Raw genomic sequence first — 17,541 nt, 5'->3', positions numbered from 1 at the left:
CCCCCAAAACAACTTTGTCATTGACAACTAATCTGCACTGTGAAAATTCTTGGCAAGGAAAGAAGTCAAAGCTAGAAACGGTACTGTGGTGATAGGAGGTCCCAGCGAGGAGCCCTGGCGTAAGAGGCACTTGTCAGAGAATGGCTGTGGCTCCCAGCGCATGTTCTCCTCCCATCTCACAGCCTCTGCACAACTGTCTCCATCTTTTTTTTTTTAATGTCCATTTCTGATGAACAAAACTCAGAGCCTTCCTCTTCAAAATTTGGTTTCTGGGGTTTATATTTAGAAACTAAATAAATTAAAACTAGGCTTAATTTTTTTTTTTTTTTTCTCAAATATAAAATTGTACTAGGGACTGTAGTTCTTTGGACTACACATAGCATTGGGTGGCTAAGAAAGTCCTGTTTGGATTTGAAGCTAAGATAATGGGGCCCCTAACTGGCCCCAGGCATCAAATTTATCTTGGGCATCTTCCCACCTCCCTTTCTAACCAGACTCCTCCTTGCTCCTTGACACCAGTTTGCCTGATATCCAGCTGTCCTACAGGCCTCTCCATGAACCTTTCCTGTAGTGGCCTGAGCAATGTTCCAAAATCACTTTTCCCTCCTTTGTTCCAAAGCGCTCACTCCCTCAGTTAAATGGTATGGTCCCTTCTGTCCACCAAAAGCATTCTATCCATACTTTTATCGATCACTTTGCAGGCTGTCTCTTATATGTCATGCTTTAGAATCGCAGCTGCACCACATGCTAACTGTGACCATGAACAAGTCACTTAACCTCTCCCAGGAAATAAGAGCTGTTGATAATTCGGCTGCTGCCACCTCCCTGGAAGGAGCCCCAGTGCCTGGAAATCCTGTAGATGCAAGTGAATGCAAAGGCCCACCTGATGTTCTTTTAGGAACCAAAGAGACATTTTAATGTTTTATACAAAAATCAGTTACATATCAAATATCAAAAGTCAAAACGTTTAAAAATTAAATCACATGTATATATACTTAAGAAATCACATTAAACAAAAAGGACACGATTATCCCTGAAACGGAGATAGGCCTGGAAATCCTGAATTGCTTCAGTCAATCTTCACAGCATTCTCACCACACGCCTGCGTTCTCACGCAGGCCCAACAGTCTTAAGCAACTGCCACCTTGAACCTCAAGGGTTAGCAAACAGTCACCTCTGCAGGACATTCATGAAGTTCCGTAAGAAGTCCAAGTTCACTGAGGTCCACTGGGATGAGTGCTGAGTCATCTCCTTTTCTACAGGTGGGAAAACCGACGTTCAAACAGAGTCCATAGGAAGTGAGAACATAATTACAATGAAAACTCATGCTCAGTCCACAGGTTGTTACTCTAAAAACTGGTCCACATTCAGGTTTTCCTTATAGTGGGTTGGGACCCACGTTGCACCCTGAAGGCTGCATAGTATAGAGGAAGCACACAGAACAAAGGGCGTCTCAGGCAGAAAGGAGAGAGTGAACTACGATATAAAACATCTGAGAGTGTTAAGTCAGCCATCATTAACCCACAAGCCCAATTCTGGGAGGGGATGACTGAGGCACCAGCAGATCACCTGGAGTGGCCAAACCCAGGACAAACGGCGGTGCACAGGTAGGGCCTGACAGAGAAGGATTCGGAATATCCTAAGGAGATCTGGAGTATATTCTGCAGGCAGTGAGGGGTCAGAGGATTATTAACAATGGGCTGGGTTTATGGGAGGTTTAGGGGAAACAGGCTAAATTCCAGCTTATTAATAAAAGTGGTCATGGGACACCCACATGGGGGGGATGACTAGCACGTGGCTAGACAGGCACAGAGGCAATAAGATGAGGTCTGAGGAATGGATAAAATAATGAAAAGACAGGGATCAGTCATTCACTAAACATTTATCTCAGGGCTTCTCCGTCTTAGGGCATGGACGGAAGCTGGAATACAGTTACAAATAAGACACGTGGCCTCGGCCTCTCGGAGCTTATAGCTGAACGGAGAGAGACTAAGAGGCCACTACACAGTCACGTAAGTACAGTAGTGTTAAGTGCTACAGAAGAAAAGCAGCGGGTCTCTGAGCACCGAAAGAGGGCTGACCTAGCATGAGGGGCTACGGAAAGCTTTCCTGTGCAAGTGATGCTTGAACCAAACTCTGAAGGAAGGAAGGGACTTACCTACAGGGGGTGGAACAGAGTGTTCCAGGCAGAAACCAGCAGTTCAAAAGCACAGAGGCAGCAAGGAAGAAGCTGGAAGATGGGGGGAGAGGGGGTGAAAATGTGAAGGCATCATGGGCACAAAGAACAAGCAAAGATACCCAGGTAAGACTTGAGGATGGCTTAGGGAGTCCAGAAGGAGATCAATCTGGCTGCAGACAACAATATGGGGAAATAGGTGAACCACAGGAAGACCACACAAAGGCAGTTCTTGAACACTAAGCCTTCTAAGCCAAGAAGATGAGACTTAACATCAGCACCAAACAGTGGAGAGGATGGGGGTGGGGTGATCAGATCTACAAGAGAAGCACCTGATAGAACAGTACACACATCGAGCTGGACTTCCATGTTTTGATAACAGTTCTGGGGGGGGGGGGGGGATCAGTAAAAATAGTCAAATTGTTTACAAGTTCCAAATATGCAGAGTTAAATCTTAGAAAAACCATACACATGTACAAAACAAATTGGAGAAACACAACTAGTGGCAGAAATAATGCAGTGACAGCCATTTGTACTATGCTACAAAGCCTCACAGTTCTTCACAAAGTCTAGTACAAAGCAGTCCTTATTTCCAAATCCTCCTGCTGTCAAAAGTACACGGATCTAGTCAGAGTAGATTCCATTACAAGCGATACTTTTATCGGTTCCCCACGTCGAAAATAGTCCGTGTGCACCACCTTGTTATTAACCTGCAAGAGAAAAGCACAGACTGTCCACAAGCCTGCAAAGCCCTGCGCAGAAAGCCTTTCGGGAAACCCCACAGGAGATGGCAGAATTCCGACCTCCAGGAACACAACACACACATCACTGCAAGGAGATGTCCCAACAAGTGCCCGGAGCGCAGCACTGGGAGATGGCAAGAGAGCTGGACTGAAGAGTCCACCGCCCTGGGTTCACTCTGGAGCTGCCGCCGGGAATATCAGGCCAGGCAGCAACCCTTTGTGAGCCCTGGCAGTCGTGGTAAAATGCGAACATGGGAGTACACCATGTCCAAAGCATCCAGCAGCTGTGCAACTCCAGGGGTGGCTGTGAGCACACCTGTCACCTGCAAAGGCCACCCCATGCTCATTTCCAGACATCTTCTCACCAGCGTCTACTTAGCAAGAGCTTTAAAAATGAAGGGTGTTCAATAAAGACTTACACATTACTCAGCAAAACAGTTTTTCAGTCAGCTTTAAGCTATATACAGTTGGTTAAATCTGTCTGTATTATCACATTCCTGAGGAACTCTCAAAGAGAGAAATTGAGCAATAAGAGATATTTGGGAACATGGCTGGAGTCAAACTTATCTGTAGTCCCTCTCTTTAACATTTCCCCCACAAGCTTACCTTAATGAGGTAAAAAATTATTAAAATAAAGTTTTGAAAGCTTTTAAGGATCACATGTAAAGTACCAACAATAGTTTTTTGCCCTGGCCGAGTAGCTCAGTTGGTTAGAGCATCATGTCCCAATATGCCAAGGTTGCAGGTTTGATCCCTAGTCAGGGCACATAAAGGAATCAACTAGTGAATGATAAATAAGTGGAGCAACAAATAGACATTTCTCCCCCCCCCATTCCTCTCTCTCTAAAATCAATCAGTAAAAATTTTTTTAAAAAGACAGTTTAAAAAAAAAAACAAAAAAAAGTTGCCATCCCTTGGGGAGGCGAGGACTGTGATTAGGGCATGAAGTCTGCCTGGGCTGGAGTGCCAACTCTGCCACTTACTGGCTCTCCATCTGCGAGAGAGGAAGCCAGTCATGGTGCCTGCCTGAGGGCTGCTGGAGATTTAAGTGGATTAATATCTGTAAAGCACAGCAGACAGGAACTGGCACAGTGAGCCACGCAATCAGTGTTCGTATTGTTATCACTGTGCTCATTTACAAGGTTTGCTAATTAACTCTCTTTGAGTATAAAAATCCCAGATTAAGAAGAAAATCACTCTTCAAACCTGATGATAAACCACTATAATCCGGCCATTCTCCAAACTATGGTTCGTGTGCAAATCTGCTACAATTCTTTTTCTTTCTTTTTAAAATATGTTTTTATTGATTTCAGGGAGAGGGAGAGGGAGAGAGAAAGAAATATTAATGATGAGAGTCACTGACCGGCCGCCTCCTGCACGCCCCCTACTGGGGATCGAGCCCGCAACCCGGGCATGTGCCCTGACCGGGGATCGAACCATGATCTCCTGGATCATTGGTCAACGCTCAACCGCTGAGCCACGCTGGCCGGGCGCCAGTGTTGGTCTTTAAAGAAGCCCTTAGGTCCTCCCTTCTCCTAGGGGAGCTGAGTCAGGCCAAAGCCGACTGCAAGGGCAGGACTTCAGAGCAGGCGAGCACTGCAAAGCTCACCTAAGAGCCCGCTCACTCAAACTACCAATGAACAGAAAGGGTCACTATCAGTTTTCCTTGGCACCTGGCTCAGCCATGTCTTCTGAACAATGCTGCCCCGGTCCTCTATACTCCCAACCAGCCCACTGATTCCGAGCAACTTTTCAGTATCGATCTTGTGTGCATGGCGGCGAAGGTCAGTCTTGTCATGAGCACGTGGTCCCTTGGAATTTACTTACTTGGGTGAAAAAGTCAGCGATGTGCCACTTATTTCCATACTTTTTAAAAATGTCAGTCATTGCTTCGATCATCACAGAGCCAGTAGAGGGGTGCCGTAAAGCAACGTGATCTACAAATTAAAACAAAAACAGTTCACCCAGTTTCCTCCTCCACTCGTGCCAGCTGACCTCGTGCCCTCAGCTAAACCTGAGTTGAAAGGGCAAATGCCTCGCATCCGCGGGGGCGTGCCTGGGGCCATAAGAGATCCGGCGCACACCTGGGCCTCCCGGCACTTGTGACCAGCAGCACAAAGCCTCCCAACAGGGTGTTCTTTACAAACAGCTTTCAAATATGCACAGAAGCAAAAAGCCAAGTTTAACAGCCCCCACACAATCATCCCTCAGATTCACGGGTATCATCAGCATTTTGCCATTTGCTTCATTTTATGCCTCTTCGGGTTTTTTTATTGCTGACTTTTTGCTACAGCATTTTTTTAAAAATAAATCTTTATTGATTTCAGGGAGGGGGAAGAGAGAGAAAAACATCAATGATGAGAGAGTCATTGATCGGCTGCCTCCTGCACGCCCCTCATTGGGGATCGAGCCCGCAACCCGGGCCTGTGCCCTGACCAGGAATCGAACTGCGATCTCCTGGATCCTAGATTGATGCTCAACTGCTGAGCCACGCCCAGCCGGGCTGCTATAGCATTTTAAGCTAAGTACCCCTAAATATATCCATATGGAATTGATTTTGGGGTCCTCAAAAATTTACTGAAACTATTTTATTATTAGATTAAAAAACATAAAACATGTCTGTTCAATATCGAAACAAAATGGGAATATCAAAATTGCACCTTCTCATAGTAGATCTGGGTTGAAAATGGAAAAAAAAACCCAGAACATCTTTGCAACCTCAGGGCAGGCAAAGGTTTCTTCGAACACAAGCAGCATAAACCATAAAATAAAAAAACTGGTAAATTGGACTTAATCAAAATGTAAAGCTTTGATTTATAGAATGACACTGGGAAACGAAAGATACGGGGGGGCAAAAGTAGGTTTACAGTTGTTTGTATGAAAAATACAATAATTAAAAAATAATAATACAAGAATAAACTTTCACATACTCAAAACTGTAAACCTACTTTTGCCTCCCACTGTACATGAATAATCAATTGGCACATAAATAATCATCATTAGTCTTCCGGGAAATGCAAATTAAAACCACATGGTGATACTATTATACACCCATTAGATTGTCTAAAAATTCTTATTTTTTACTATTATTTTTTTTAATCCTCACTGGAGGATATTTTTCCCATTGCTTTTCAGGGGGGAAAAGAGAGAGAAACATCGAATGGTCACCTCCCGCTTGCGTGAGGACCAGGGCTGGGGATGGAGCCTGGAACCCAAGTACGTGCCCTTGGCCAGGATCGAACCCGGGACCCTTCAGTCCGAGGGCTGACGTTCTAACCACTGAGCCAAACCGGCCAGGGCTGTTCTACTTTATTCTTGTGCTGTCTTCAAAACTACTGATGTCCAGAACCCTGACCCTCGTAGCTCCTTTTCTTACCTTACTGCACTAGCCAGGATCACCCAGCCACATTAGATAGTGGTCGTCATAGTGGGCATGCCTGTCGTGCACCTCACTTTGAAAAAATCTTACAGCTTCATTAAAGTGTAATTGATAATTGACAATCATGGGTACATATTTTAAGTATACAATTCAATAAGTTTTGACATATATAAACTTCCGTGAAACCACAATAAAGAACATACCAATCCCCCCACCCGTGTACTCGTGTCCTTCTGTAATCAAGCCTCTCCCACTCTATCCCCACGCCCCAACACCACTCATTTGCCTGTCACTAGGTATAGACTGGTTTGCATCTTCTACAATTTCATCAACATGGAATCCCACAGTGTGCACTTTATCTGGTTTCCTCGTTAGCGTAATTATTTTGAGCTTCATCTGTGCTGTAGCGTGGACCAGGAGCTCATTTCTTTTTAATGCTGAGTAGTGTTTGGTGTGTGATACACTATGATTTGCTTATCCATTCATCTGTTGATGGTCATTTGGGTCATTTAGAGATTTTTACTATTTCAAATAAAGCTGCCACGAACATTCGTGTGCAAATGGCCATGAGAGCATATGCTTTCATCTTTTCTGGGTAAATAACCAAGGAGTGGAATCTTACATCTAACTTGAACGGGGACATTTTTAGTGTCTCCGGTACAGTATGTTTCATTTTACCTTACTGCCCTTATTTCCTTCGCTTCCATTTCCTCACTAGCATTTTATCTTGAATTACATATATATTTGCAAACTACCTTAATCCTTTTTGAAGGTCAAGATAAAAACAGCTAAATAAATGTCTCTGACTACTTACTTCTATCTTCTCTACATTTCCGTCAAGTCCACCCCTTCAGCATATAAGATTCTTTTAAACTTTAACTTATTATTAACAGTATTAGTAGTAATAACGATATTATTAGCATAATATGTTAGTAATAGTAGCACCTAATTTTTTGACATTTATTACGCCAATTATATCTCACGATCACCTAGTTTCAGTCTTACCAGCCTGGGTAGGATAGATGATGAAATAATCACTGAACGTGGGCAGCCTCTTCCTGTCCGATATGTCATCCAGGTCCATGGGTTCATCATCCGTTTCAACACCATTATCTCTTCTCTCTGATTTTTGAGGAATGAAGAGACGAAGTACAATAATGCATCACTGACACCAGTAACCCTTAATAAACGTCACCACAAGCTTGTATCTCCACAAGAGAGAAACACCCACAAAAAGCTACGTCAATGCCAGTCCCATAAGCCACCTGGAACCCCTGGATGGTGGAACGTCACTGGGAAACTGCACACCCCTCTCAGGATTTGAGGCTCCCTGATCTACCTCATAAAGGCAGTGACTTGGACCATTTCTCAGCGCAGGTAAGATTTTCATCCAGCCCTTCCTCCCAGCTCAAAGTCCCTAGTATACTACACGACTGAAGTTACATCTAAGGGCCCTCATCTAAAATGTCCTATTTACACACATATACTTTTAAACGTACTTCTTTCCCTTTTCTCTATCATGAGAATTCCCTGCAACATGACCACTGCAAAGGAGTGTCCACTTACCTCCCCTGCAGGCCTGGATTATAAAGATCTTTGGTTTCTCATGAAGTGCCGGACAATTTTTATTATTAAACATTTCAAAAACGTCTTCCAGGCTGACTCTGTGATCGCCTTTTATTTTAATAAAGCCGTTTTCTCCATGGGACATGAGAGTGATGAGGCAACAGCTAATTTCATCTTTAACTTCATTTAATCCATCACGGAATGATGTTAGTTTTTCAAGTAACTCCTGTAAAATAGGGTAATGTAGTAAAAAAGTAGCGAAGGTGGGAAAACAAATCAGAAACGCTAGAGGTGGCCCCTTTTTACTATAAGGTGATCCAACGAGATGATAGGTATGAAAATACCTACGTCTCTGAGTTAGCATGAGGCAAATATTCATTTCTTGTTTCTCCCTTTTTGTTGGTCTCAGAATTCGTCTGATTTCTTCTTGTGCTACAGTTCTTGTTTGAAAAAATTAGGACATTCCTGATTGTCTACCCCAAAATACAACAGAATTATAGCTCCCCAAAGGGTTAATGTTTTTAATTCTTAACTTATTTTAATATATAAAAATTATTTTATAAAGTTAATACAATAAGGTAGAAATAGAAGGGAATGGAGGAGTGCAGCCAATAATATACACCTGCCAGACAGAGTCTATCAGCAGATGTCATCAATACCCATTCCACATCCCTACTTTCATACATGTTGTAATAAAGACCCTACCCATCTCAATGAAGTGAAAATTAAATGAAGTCTAAGTATTGGAAACAAAGAGCCAAAACTCATCATTTACAGACAATATGACTATCTAGAAATATAAAATAAATCAACTAAAAAACAATTAGAATCAGAGATCATCAAGTTGACTAGATAGGTACAAGATTAATTTACAGAGTCTATATTTCCTCAATTACCCAGCAATAATCATTTAAGCCACATCATGGAAAAGGGGATCCCATTCACGGTCACAACAAATCCCAACAAGGAATGTGCTATACCTAAGTGAAGGAAAGCTTAAAAAAACTTCAGAGAAGAGGCAACATAAACAAACCATGACGTGCCCATGCTTCTGGCTGAGGTGATGCAATACCATTAACTTGCTAATTCACCCCAAGTTAATCTCAATTCAATGTCAGGTCAATCAAAATCCCAAAGGTTATCTGGAGAACTTAACCAGATGATTCTCAAGGTCACAGAGAACAGATCATTCTCAAGAACACCAAGAACATTCAGAGGAAGAAAAAAAACAGTGAGTGGGAATAGGTCCTATCGCAGACATCAAAATGTACTGCAAAATCATGGTGAAAAGCCCTGGCCAGTGTGGCTCAGTTGGCTGGGCATCATCCCATGCACCAAAAGGTTGCCAGTTTTATTTGGGGCACATGCCCTGGTTGCAGGCTTGGTATTTTTTTTAAATCATGGTGAAAAAAATAGTGGCATACTGGTATAACTATAAACAAATATATGAATGAAATATTTTAGAATCCAGAAATCAATTCAATTACTATACATAGGAATTTAGTTCATGATAAAGGTGGAATTTCAAATATGTGAGGGAAGGATGTATCAATCAATAAATGTTGAGATGACTGACTATCCATTTGGAAATAAAGTTAGACCTCCTACACCACACTGTTACAAAAATAAAATTACAGAGAAGGTAAACCTTAAACTATAAAAAAAAAAAAAAAAAAAAGGCACAGACATCTGTAATTGTAATACTTTCAACAATAAAGATAAATTTTTTTTAAAAAGTCACAGAAAAATGATTTAAATATTTTTAAATTGGGAAGACACATGGTTTGATGAGGACATGAAAACCAAGAGCCAACCAACAGAAAGACTGACCAGTTTACTCACAAACGTTAAAAGACCCGTATGACTTCAGACAACAAAAAGTCAAAAGGCAAGTAACAGGGTAGGAGAAAAACATTTGCACTATATTTTGTAGATGAATAATGTTCAGGAAAATAACTACAGAATAAGAAAAAGAAATTCCAGTTGGAAAAAGGCCAAAGGATACAAACATCATTTACAGGAGGGGAAAAAATGGCCAAAAGATACTCAACCAAACTGATGGCCTGGAAAGTGAAATTTAAAACAGTGAAATACTTTTACCAGTAAGATTATTAAACATTTATAAATGAATGTTGACAGGATGTAGAGAAAGAGGCTACTTCCCGACCTTTGAGACAATAAACCAAAAGGACATTAGCAGCATCTGCCGTCTGAATGGAAGGAACCTGGTTAAAAATCATGTAATGTGGCAGAGACTCTGGTACAATCCTTGGGGAAAATGAAAGTCTGTTTTTAGCTTTGAAATAATAAAATCGAAACTGAGCACTTAACCATAAACCAAGTACTATTCTGAGAACTTTCACACATAGAAGCTCATCTCATCCTCACAACCACCCTAACAAGACAATTTACTATCATCTCCCACCCCCGCTGTACAGATAAGAAAGTAGTCAATTAATTTAAGGCAAGGTGTCTAAAACTATTTATTATTGACATCAGGGGACAGAAAATTCTTTGCTGTTGGGGAGTGTCCTGGGCATTGTGGGATGTTTAGCAGCATCCTGGGTCCCATTAGCACCTCCCGTTGTGACAACCAAACATGTCTCCAGATATTGCCAAATGTCCTCTGGGGGGCAAAATCACCTTCAGCTGAGAACCACATTTATGGTAACACAACTAGTAAGAGACAGGATTCCAGCTCTGGCACCCACACTGCCTTCACAGCCCTCCCGCTGTGCTGTTCCCAGATGTTCATTAGCGGTGACTCCTGGGGTCTTGAAGGGCTTTCCTAAGTCTTTGACCCAAAATATGGGCAGATCTAGGCACGACCGCGCTAGGGCCAGAGAGATCAAAATGGAGTTAACCGCCCAGCCGGCGTGGCTCAGGGGTTGAGCATCAACCTATGATACAGGAGACCGAGGTTCGATTCCCGGTCAGGGCACAGGCCCGGGTTGCGGGCTCCATCCCTAGTCGGGGGCGTGCAGGAGGCAGCCGATCAATGACTCTCTCATCATTGATGCTTCTATCTCCCTCTCCCTCTCCCTTCCTCTCTCTGAAATCAATAAAAAAATCTTTTTTAAAAAAAATGGAGTTCCCACTCAGCCCCCACTGCTCATCAATCTTATCTTTTCTGTGTCATCTAGTTAAGTCACAATGCAGTTCTACCCAGGACTCTCAATGACCCCTCTCCCCACCCCTCACATGGTTCCAAGTCCCACAAGGACTTTTCATAGCCCATGGGCTCCAGTGTTGCTAGGATCCCTCCAGCCTCACCTCCTGCTGACTCTCAGAGGGTCTCCTTGGTCTGCCCTTCTCCCAGATGCCCTGGACCCTGCCCACTCTGGACTCACAGCTCATCCTTGGGCCTCCTTGTGGACCATGCTTAGGACACCTTCCTGAGTCCCCTTTCCCTCTTCAACTGCACAGCCCCAGCTAGGACTAAAACCCAAGAGGTCCTGCTTGACTGGGAGGGGCGCTGGGGTATCACACACTTCCCATCACAAAAGTATCAACAATTTCAATCAGGAGATACAGGTCACTGCTCAGCAGGTCCTGGGTCTTGTCAGGTACTAAAACCCAATTTTTTTCCTAAGAAAAGGAAGGTTATAAAATCCGAGCCACGAGTTTTCATTTTTGTTTTTGATTTGTTACCATTCTGTCAGGGTCGGTGCACAAAGTATATTCGAAACGGCACTGGCCCAGCCACCAATTCATGAACAGGATGTCCTTGTCGGCCCCAGGCCTGTCCTCCTTGACGCACATGACGAAAGCCTTCCTCCTGCCGCTCAGGTCGTAGCGGTCCTGTTTTCCAGCAAAGACGAGAAACGGTATTTAGGCCAAACCACACTCGGAAAGCCAAAGGCTCCGTGTCCAGCTGACCCTCGAACAACGTGGGTCAGGGGCACCCACCCTGTGCGCAGTGCAAAGTCCACCTGTAACTAGTCAGCCACCTGCGTAGCTGGGTTCCCAGTGGCCACCTCTCCCCCCAAACAACGCGGGTTGGAACTGCGCTGGTCAACTGAAAACCCCCTGAATCAGCGGACCCACGCAGTTCCGACCCACGTTGTTCAGGGTCAAATGTATATTAAACGATGAGTTGCTTCTGGGATTAATGGTGAGCTCAGATCAGGCCCACAACGCTGACAGCCTTTATTAGCAGTTCTGGGGGGAGGCATGGCTTGATTTAGAATTCTTTCAAATACCTTTCTCAGACCTGGACCTATAGGCCAATCTCAGAAAACGCCTGTATACAACCTTAACTACCAGTTTAAGGAAATAGGGCAGATAGAGGAAAGTGGTAAATGACAACACAGGGTTGCAGTCATCAAAATCCAGAATATAGGACATTTTACAGGACAAATAATCTGGTTTCTTCAGCAAATACACTACTAAAAAAAGGTCAAAGAAGGAAGTATTGCCCTGGCCAGTGTGGCTCAGGAGAGAGGTTGAGGGTTCTATTTCCAGTCAGGATACATGTCCAGGTTGTGGGCTCCATTCCCAGGAGGGGGCGTGAACGTTTCTCTCTCTCTCCCTCTCCTCTCTCTCTAAAAAAAAAAATAAATAAATAAAAAATATTTTTAAAAAGATATTTCATTAAAAAAAATTTAAAAGTATCATAAATCAAGAGTCTTAACAGACAAACCAGTCAAATGCAGTTCTGCAGACCAGAGTTCTGACTTAAACCAACCAACTGTAAAAGACAGGAACCAGTCAAGTAAATCTGAATGCTGACTGCATCTTTGCCAAGCTTAAGGAATTTGTTTTTAGGTAAAATAAGGGCATAATGGTTCTGTTTTGAAAAAAGTCTTTCTCAGAGATACATATTAAAATAAAGCATAAGTAGATGAAGTGATATCTGGATTTGCCTTAAAATAAAAACAAGCCTGGCCATTATGTTGCTAATTATTGAAGCAGAATAAGTCTGCTGGGCTGAGGTTTGGAGGGTCCACCTCCCCACCCCCTCACTCCCCACCCTCCACTCCCAGTCTCTCTACCTTACCATTCGTTTAAAATATCCACAATAAAACTTAAACAACACCACCAACAAAAAACCCTAAGGCCACGCAAACAGTTTTATCTGCAGTGGTTCACTTTCTTTGACTTGTAAAATGGAGAGAGTAACGGTGCCTATTTAGATTAATGCGTGCACTGTGGTTTGAACTGGCTAATGTTTAGCTTTTACCGTTAGAACAGACAGTGAAATCTGACCTCATATCTAACCCAACAGGAACAGCACCCAAAATGTTCGGGCGGCGGCTAAATACTAACTTCACTAACCTGTGTGCAGTCAGGAGTAAGAATCAACATACTTACCAAGTCACCGTCCACACAGTCACAGCTTCTCTTCAGAATTTCTCTTGGAATCACTGAATGAATTTTCATGGGGAGAGAAGAGAAAAAGCGATATATATTTCTTTTTAATCAAGCTCCCCCCTCCCCTTCCCCGACTTAAAATTGCCTCTTATGTTTTTGAGTCCAGCAGGCCTTCATCTCATTTTAGAACAGGATCCTTGGATGAGGAACACCCCCACCCCCAAGTGATGAGGCTGGAAACCTAAAACAGAACTTCCTTAGACCCAGTCAGGTTCAGGGCAGAAAGACCCAAGCCAGCAAGTAAAAGGACGACCAAGTGACATCACGGACATGCACTGCCTGAGGAGGAGACCAGGGCATCAATGAGAAGATAATGTAAAGGAACTAGGCCCGACTTTATTTTTTATTTAACATAATATCTCAGCATTCAATTCAAATATGGACTGGCTACAGTGTGTAGTAGCCATGACACTGTAGTTTGGATGATTGTCAGAAAGAAAGAAAACACAACACTTTGCCAACAGCAGGTGACTCACAGTCTAAAGGGGCGATTAACGTGTGATTGGTAAACAGCTAACTGGGAGGAACAGTAAGTGCGGTGCAGGTGCAGGAAAGAAGGGGAGAACCAACAGTCAGGGGGGCCTTGTCTGTGGGCAGTTAGCTCCAATCCAGGCCAGTCTACAAAAATCAGCAACAGCCACATACCTGGAACTCAGCCAGATCCTAAGCAGGCTGAGGGGACAGGCCACCGCAGTACACTTTTGTGTCCACCTCAAAGCCTCGAATATAAGTGCTGTCTCCTCTCTCTCCATTCATTCATAGACTATACACATACACTTGGGGGGGAGCTAACCTCCCTCAACCTGTTACCCACTGCATTTCTTTTTTCTTTTTTTAATATGTCTTTATTGACTTCAGAGAGAGGAAAGGAGAGGGGGAGAGAGAGAGAAACATCAATGATGAGAGTCATTGATCGGGTGCCTCCTGCGCACCCCCGACTGGGGATGGAGCCCGCAACCCGGGCATGTGCCCTGACCGGAATCGAACCCAGATCTCCTGGATCCTAGGTCGACGCTCCGCCACTGCGCCACGCCCGGCTGGGCACCTACTGCATTTCTTGATCCTAAAACCACGTCGTCCAGCTTTATGGCAAATGGGCCAACGGCGTGCAGGGCGCAGAGGACCCCTCCCCCGAACACCCGCTGGGGACATGGCAGAAGGGACTCCAGCTCTGGGCTGCTGGCTCATCGTACCATCTAAACACCCCCCACGGCACAGCCACCTGTGAAACATGCACCTGGGGCCTGCGCAACCGACGTGATCGGAGCCCACCCCAAAGCGGCTGCTCTTCCCCCGGACACTCGGAGGCACAGCCTGCAAATGGGGACCATCCGGCCCGCGCATCCCCGGCCTCCCACCTCCCGCCGCAAGTTCAACCGGTGCCTCAATGCACGCGCCCTCCGGGCTCCGATCCGCACCCCTTCCCGCCGCTCTTCCGGGCGCGGAGCCGCCCCTCGGGACGGGCCCGGGAATCCCCGGGCGGCGGGGCCAAGGCGCGCGCGCGGCCAGGACCCCCCCCCCCCCGCCAGTGGCCCAGCCGGGGAATCCCCGCGGGCCGCCCGCGCGCTCACCCTGGCCGTCGGCGGGGTCGCTCTGCCAGCGCCGCACCAGGTCGACGCGGGGCAGCTGCTGCAGCACCTTGATGAGCACGCGCGGCGCGGCCCAGGGCTGGTAGTGCTTGGCCAGGAGCCGCGCCAGCCCCGAGGTGCTGCCGCCCTCCAGCTCCAGCTGCAGCGGGCTCACGCGCGGCTCCTCGTCCACCCTCCTGAGCAGGGCGCGGAAATTACGCAGCTCCAGCGGGGACAGCACGTCCAGGGTCTCCTGAAAGCGGCTCTGCAGCTCCTCCATGGCCGGCCTGCTCTCCCGACGGGCCGGGGGCCGCTGGGCCGCAGAGACCGCCACCCGCCAGGCTCCCCAACCTCGGAGCCCAACCCCCCCGAAGCCCGGAGGCCGGACCAATCCGAGCCGGACTCGGCCCCGCGCGCCGCTCACGCCTCGGGTCTTTGTTTTGAAAAAAGGAGGCGTTTCCGCCAGAATGCAGAGCGGGGCCGAGGCCGCCCGCCCCGCCCCGCCCCGCGCCCCGCCCCGCGCCCGGCCACCCCGACCAGCATAGTTAACCCTTGGAGCTCCGGCTGGGGGACCTGCCCGGTGAGTCCGGCCCTGCAGCGCTCCTCGGTTCTCTGCCTTGGGCTGCGCGTTAGGATCACCTGGGAACTTTTTAAAACTCGTGCCAAGGCCACAGTCTGGCTGAAGACACTAGAATCTCTGCGCGGCAGACCCGGGCATCGGTAGCTTTTAAAGCTCTCCAGATGATTTCAATGGACAGCCACGGTTCCTCCAGAGTATTCATCAGCCAAAGCCAGTGGTTCCCAAGGAGCCACAACTCGGAAGCTGAAATAACACCTAGAGGCTGTTGGACTGAACCAACCTTTTTGGGAGACAGCATGGTGACCAAGCTGAGATTTGAGAATGTGATGTCAGCAAGAAGTTACACGGGCACACCACTGAGCCTGGGGGGGTGGCAGGGGCATTGCCTTGGTGAGCAGACCTCGGCTTCCCAACCCCCAGTCATTATTGCCTGGTTCCCTGGCTTGATTAGGCCCCAGGAACTGACTCTGATCATGGTTTTCCTCCAAATTAGTTACCCTTTTGAACAGCTGGTGAAAGAATCTCGGGACCTTATTTGAATCCTGCTTCAAATAAACCAACTCTAAACATTTTTGAGGCAAAGAAATGTGAATATAGGCTGCATATTGAATGATATGCAAAAAAGTTTAACTTTTTCCAGGTGGGATAACAACATTGCAGTGATATAAGAAAAATGTCCATAGTTTCTTGGGAGGCACATTGAAGTGTGGAAAGGTGTGATGTCTAGGATCTGCTTTTAAAAGCTTCAAAAAGGAAAAAAGTGGGGGAAGAGTGGAATGACAGCAAGAGTGGCAAAATCCTGATATTGTCCCATCTGGCTGATGTGAGAGAAAGGCCAATGTACCACTGGCTCCACTCTTGTGATTGTTTGGAATATTTCACAACATAATTTCGGAAACCGAGTATAACAGCAGCTTGAAAGTTTGCATCTGTAGTCTTTTGGCTCTTCCTTACCAGGCCTTCTCTCTCTAGTTTCCAGATAACTGTTTCCTCCCACAAAGCCCCACCTCTAAACAATTTAAGTCTGAGGCAGCCAAAGAAGAATTTTTTTTTTTAAAGGGGGGAGGAGGGACAGTGAGCAATGTTTACAGAGTCTTCTAAAGCTTACCAGCCATTTCCTTTCTCAAGTTTAATACTTTTGGGGGACTGGACAGGAAAAAACGAAATTCTTGGGGCCTGGGATATGCAGACCCAAGTCACCTCCTCTGGAATCAAGGTTCACAAAGGCAAATTTCAGTTTTACCCCAGGTTTAGAGAAAATTAGACTATTTCTCCAATCTTCTGATTATTTGGCCCAAGAACAACAAATATCGAGCATGGAATGTGGTCTCTGGTGACTGAAATTCACCAGCCAAGTATAAGGTGGGCAAATCTGCACTGGGATGAAGCCCACACATCTGGGCCTCATTGACTTTAGGCTCCAAAGGCTCAAGAGGAGAATCAAAGGAGACTGAAGAGGCCCTGAGAAAAGACCTGACTGCCCTGGCAGAGTCTGAGTTCTTAGGAGGCAGCCACTCTGTCCAGCATTTGTGTTAACCTGCCTTCCTTCATTCCTGTCCCAGCACACCATCCCCAGTCCTAAGTGCCCCCTGCTTTCCCCAGCACAAGGCCTCACATGACACCAAGCACTGGGGACCTGGGTGCCACTATGTTCTCTCCTATACTCCTCCCCATGTAAAAAAAATTTTTTTTGAATACTGCATTTTAACCTAAAACCTAAAGTATAAACTTAAACTTATAAATCATTGAACTTAATGTGTTATGCATTGACTTGTGTCCCCAAAAAAGATATGTTGGAGTCCTAACCCCCAGTTCTTATGTGACCTTATTTGGAAAGAGGGCCTTTGCGGATACAATCAAGTTAAGATGGGGTCATTCTGGAGTAGGTGGGCCCCAACCCAGTGACTGGTGTCCTTAAGAGAAGACAGAAATTTGGACACACACAGAGGCAGATATTGGAGTGATGAGTGCTAAGAATTGTCAGTAGGCACCAGAAGCTGGAGACAAGGAACTAGAGCCTTCCGAGAATGGCCCTGCTGACACCGTGCTTTCAGGCTATAGGATGCAGAACGGTGAGAGAATACATTTCTGTTGTTAGAAGCCACCCAGTTTGTGCTAATTTGTTGGGGGGCCCTAGGAAACGAATACACATTGCT

The 17,541-nt window shown here is 45.6% G+C and overlaps 1 protein-coding gene across 2 annotated transcripts; it reads right to left on the bottom strand.

Annotated features, from left to right (window-relative positions):
• Positions 1–889: 889 nt before the first annotated feature.
• On the bottom strand, positions 890–15,301 carry LOC308567567 (caspase-14-like). Of its 2 annotated transcripts, none has more exons than XM_081159266.1 (7): positions 14,809–15,301; positions 13,178–13,230; positions 11,516–11,665; positions 7,865–8,090; positions 7,304–7,420; positions 4,747–4,856; positions 890–2,886 (listed from the first exon to the last, which is right to left on the bottom strand). In XM_081159266.1, exons 1-7 carry the CDS (start codon positions 15,083–15,085, stop codon positions 2,785–2,787), a joined length of 1,035 nt encoding a protein of 344 aa, XP_081015392.1. In that variant the 5' UTR covers positions 15,086–15,301; the 3' UTR covers positions 890–2,784. The 2 variants fall into 2 exon arrangements, with proteins under 2 accessions (XP_081015392.1, XP_081015393.1); XM_081159267.1 differs by having other exon boundaries at positions 1,162–1,256; positions 14,809–15,281.
• Positions 15,302–17,541: the final 2,240 nt, after the last annotated feature.

The sequence above is a fragment of the Miniopterus schreibersii genome, assembly GCF_964146895.1.
Source record: "Miniopterus schreibersii genome assembly, chromosome: 15".
NCBI classification, from domain to species: domain Eukaryota; kingdom Metazoa; phylum Chordata; class Mammalia; order Chiroptera; family Miniopteridae; genus Miniopterus; species Miniopterus schreibersii.
Note: the sequence above shows the minus strand (reverse complement) of the source record. Positions and strands in the feature narration are given on the sequence as shown.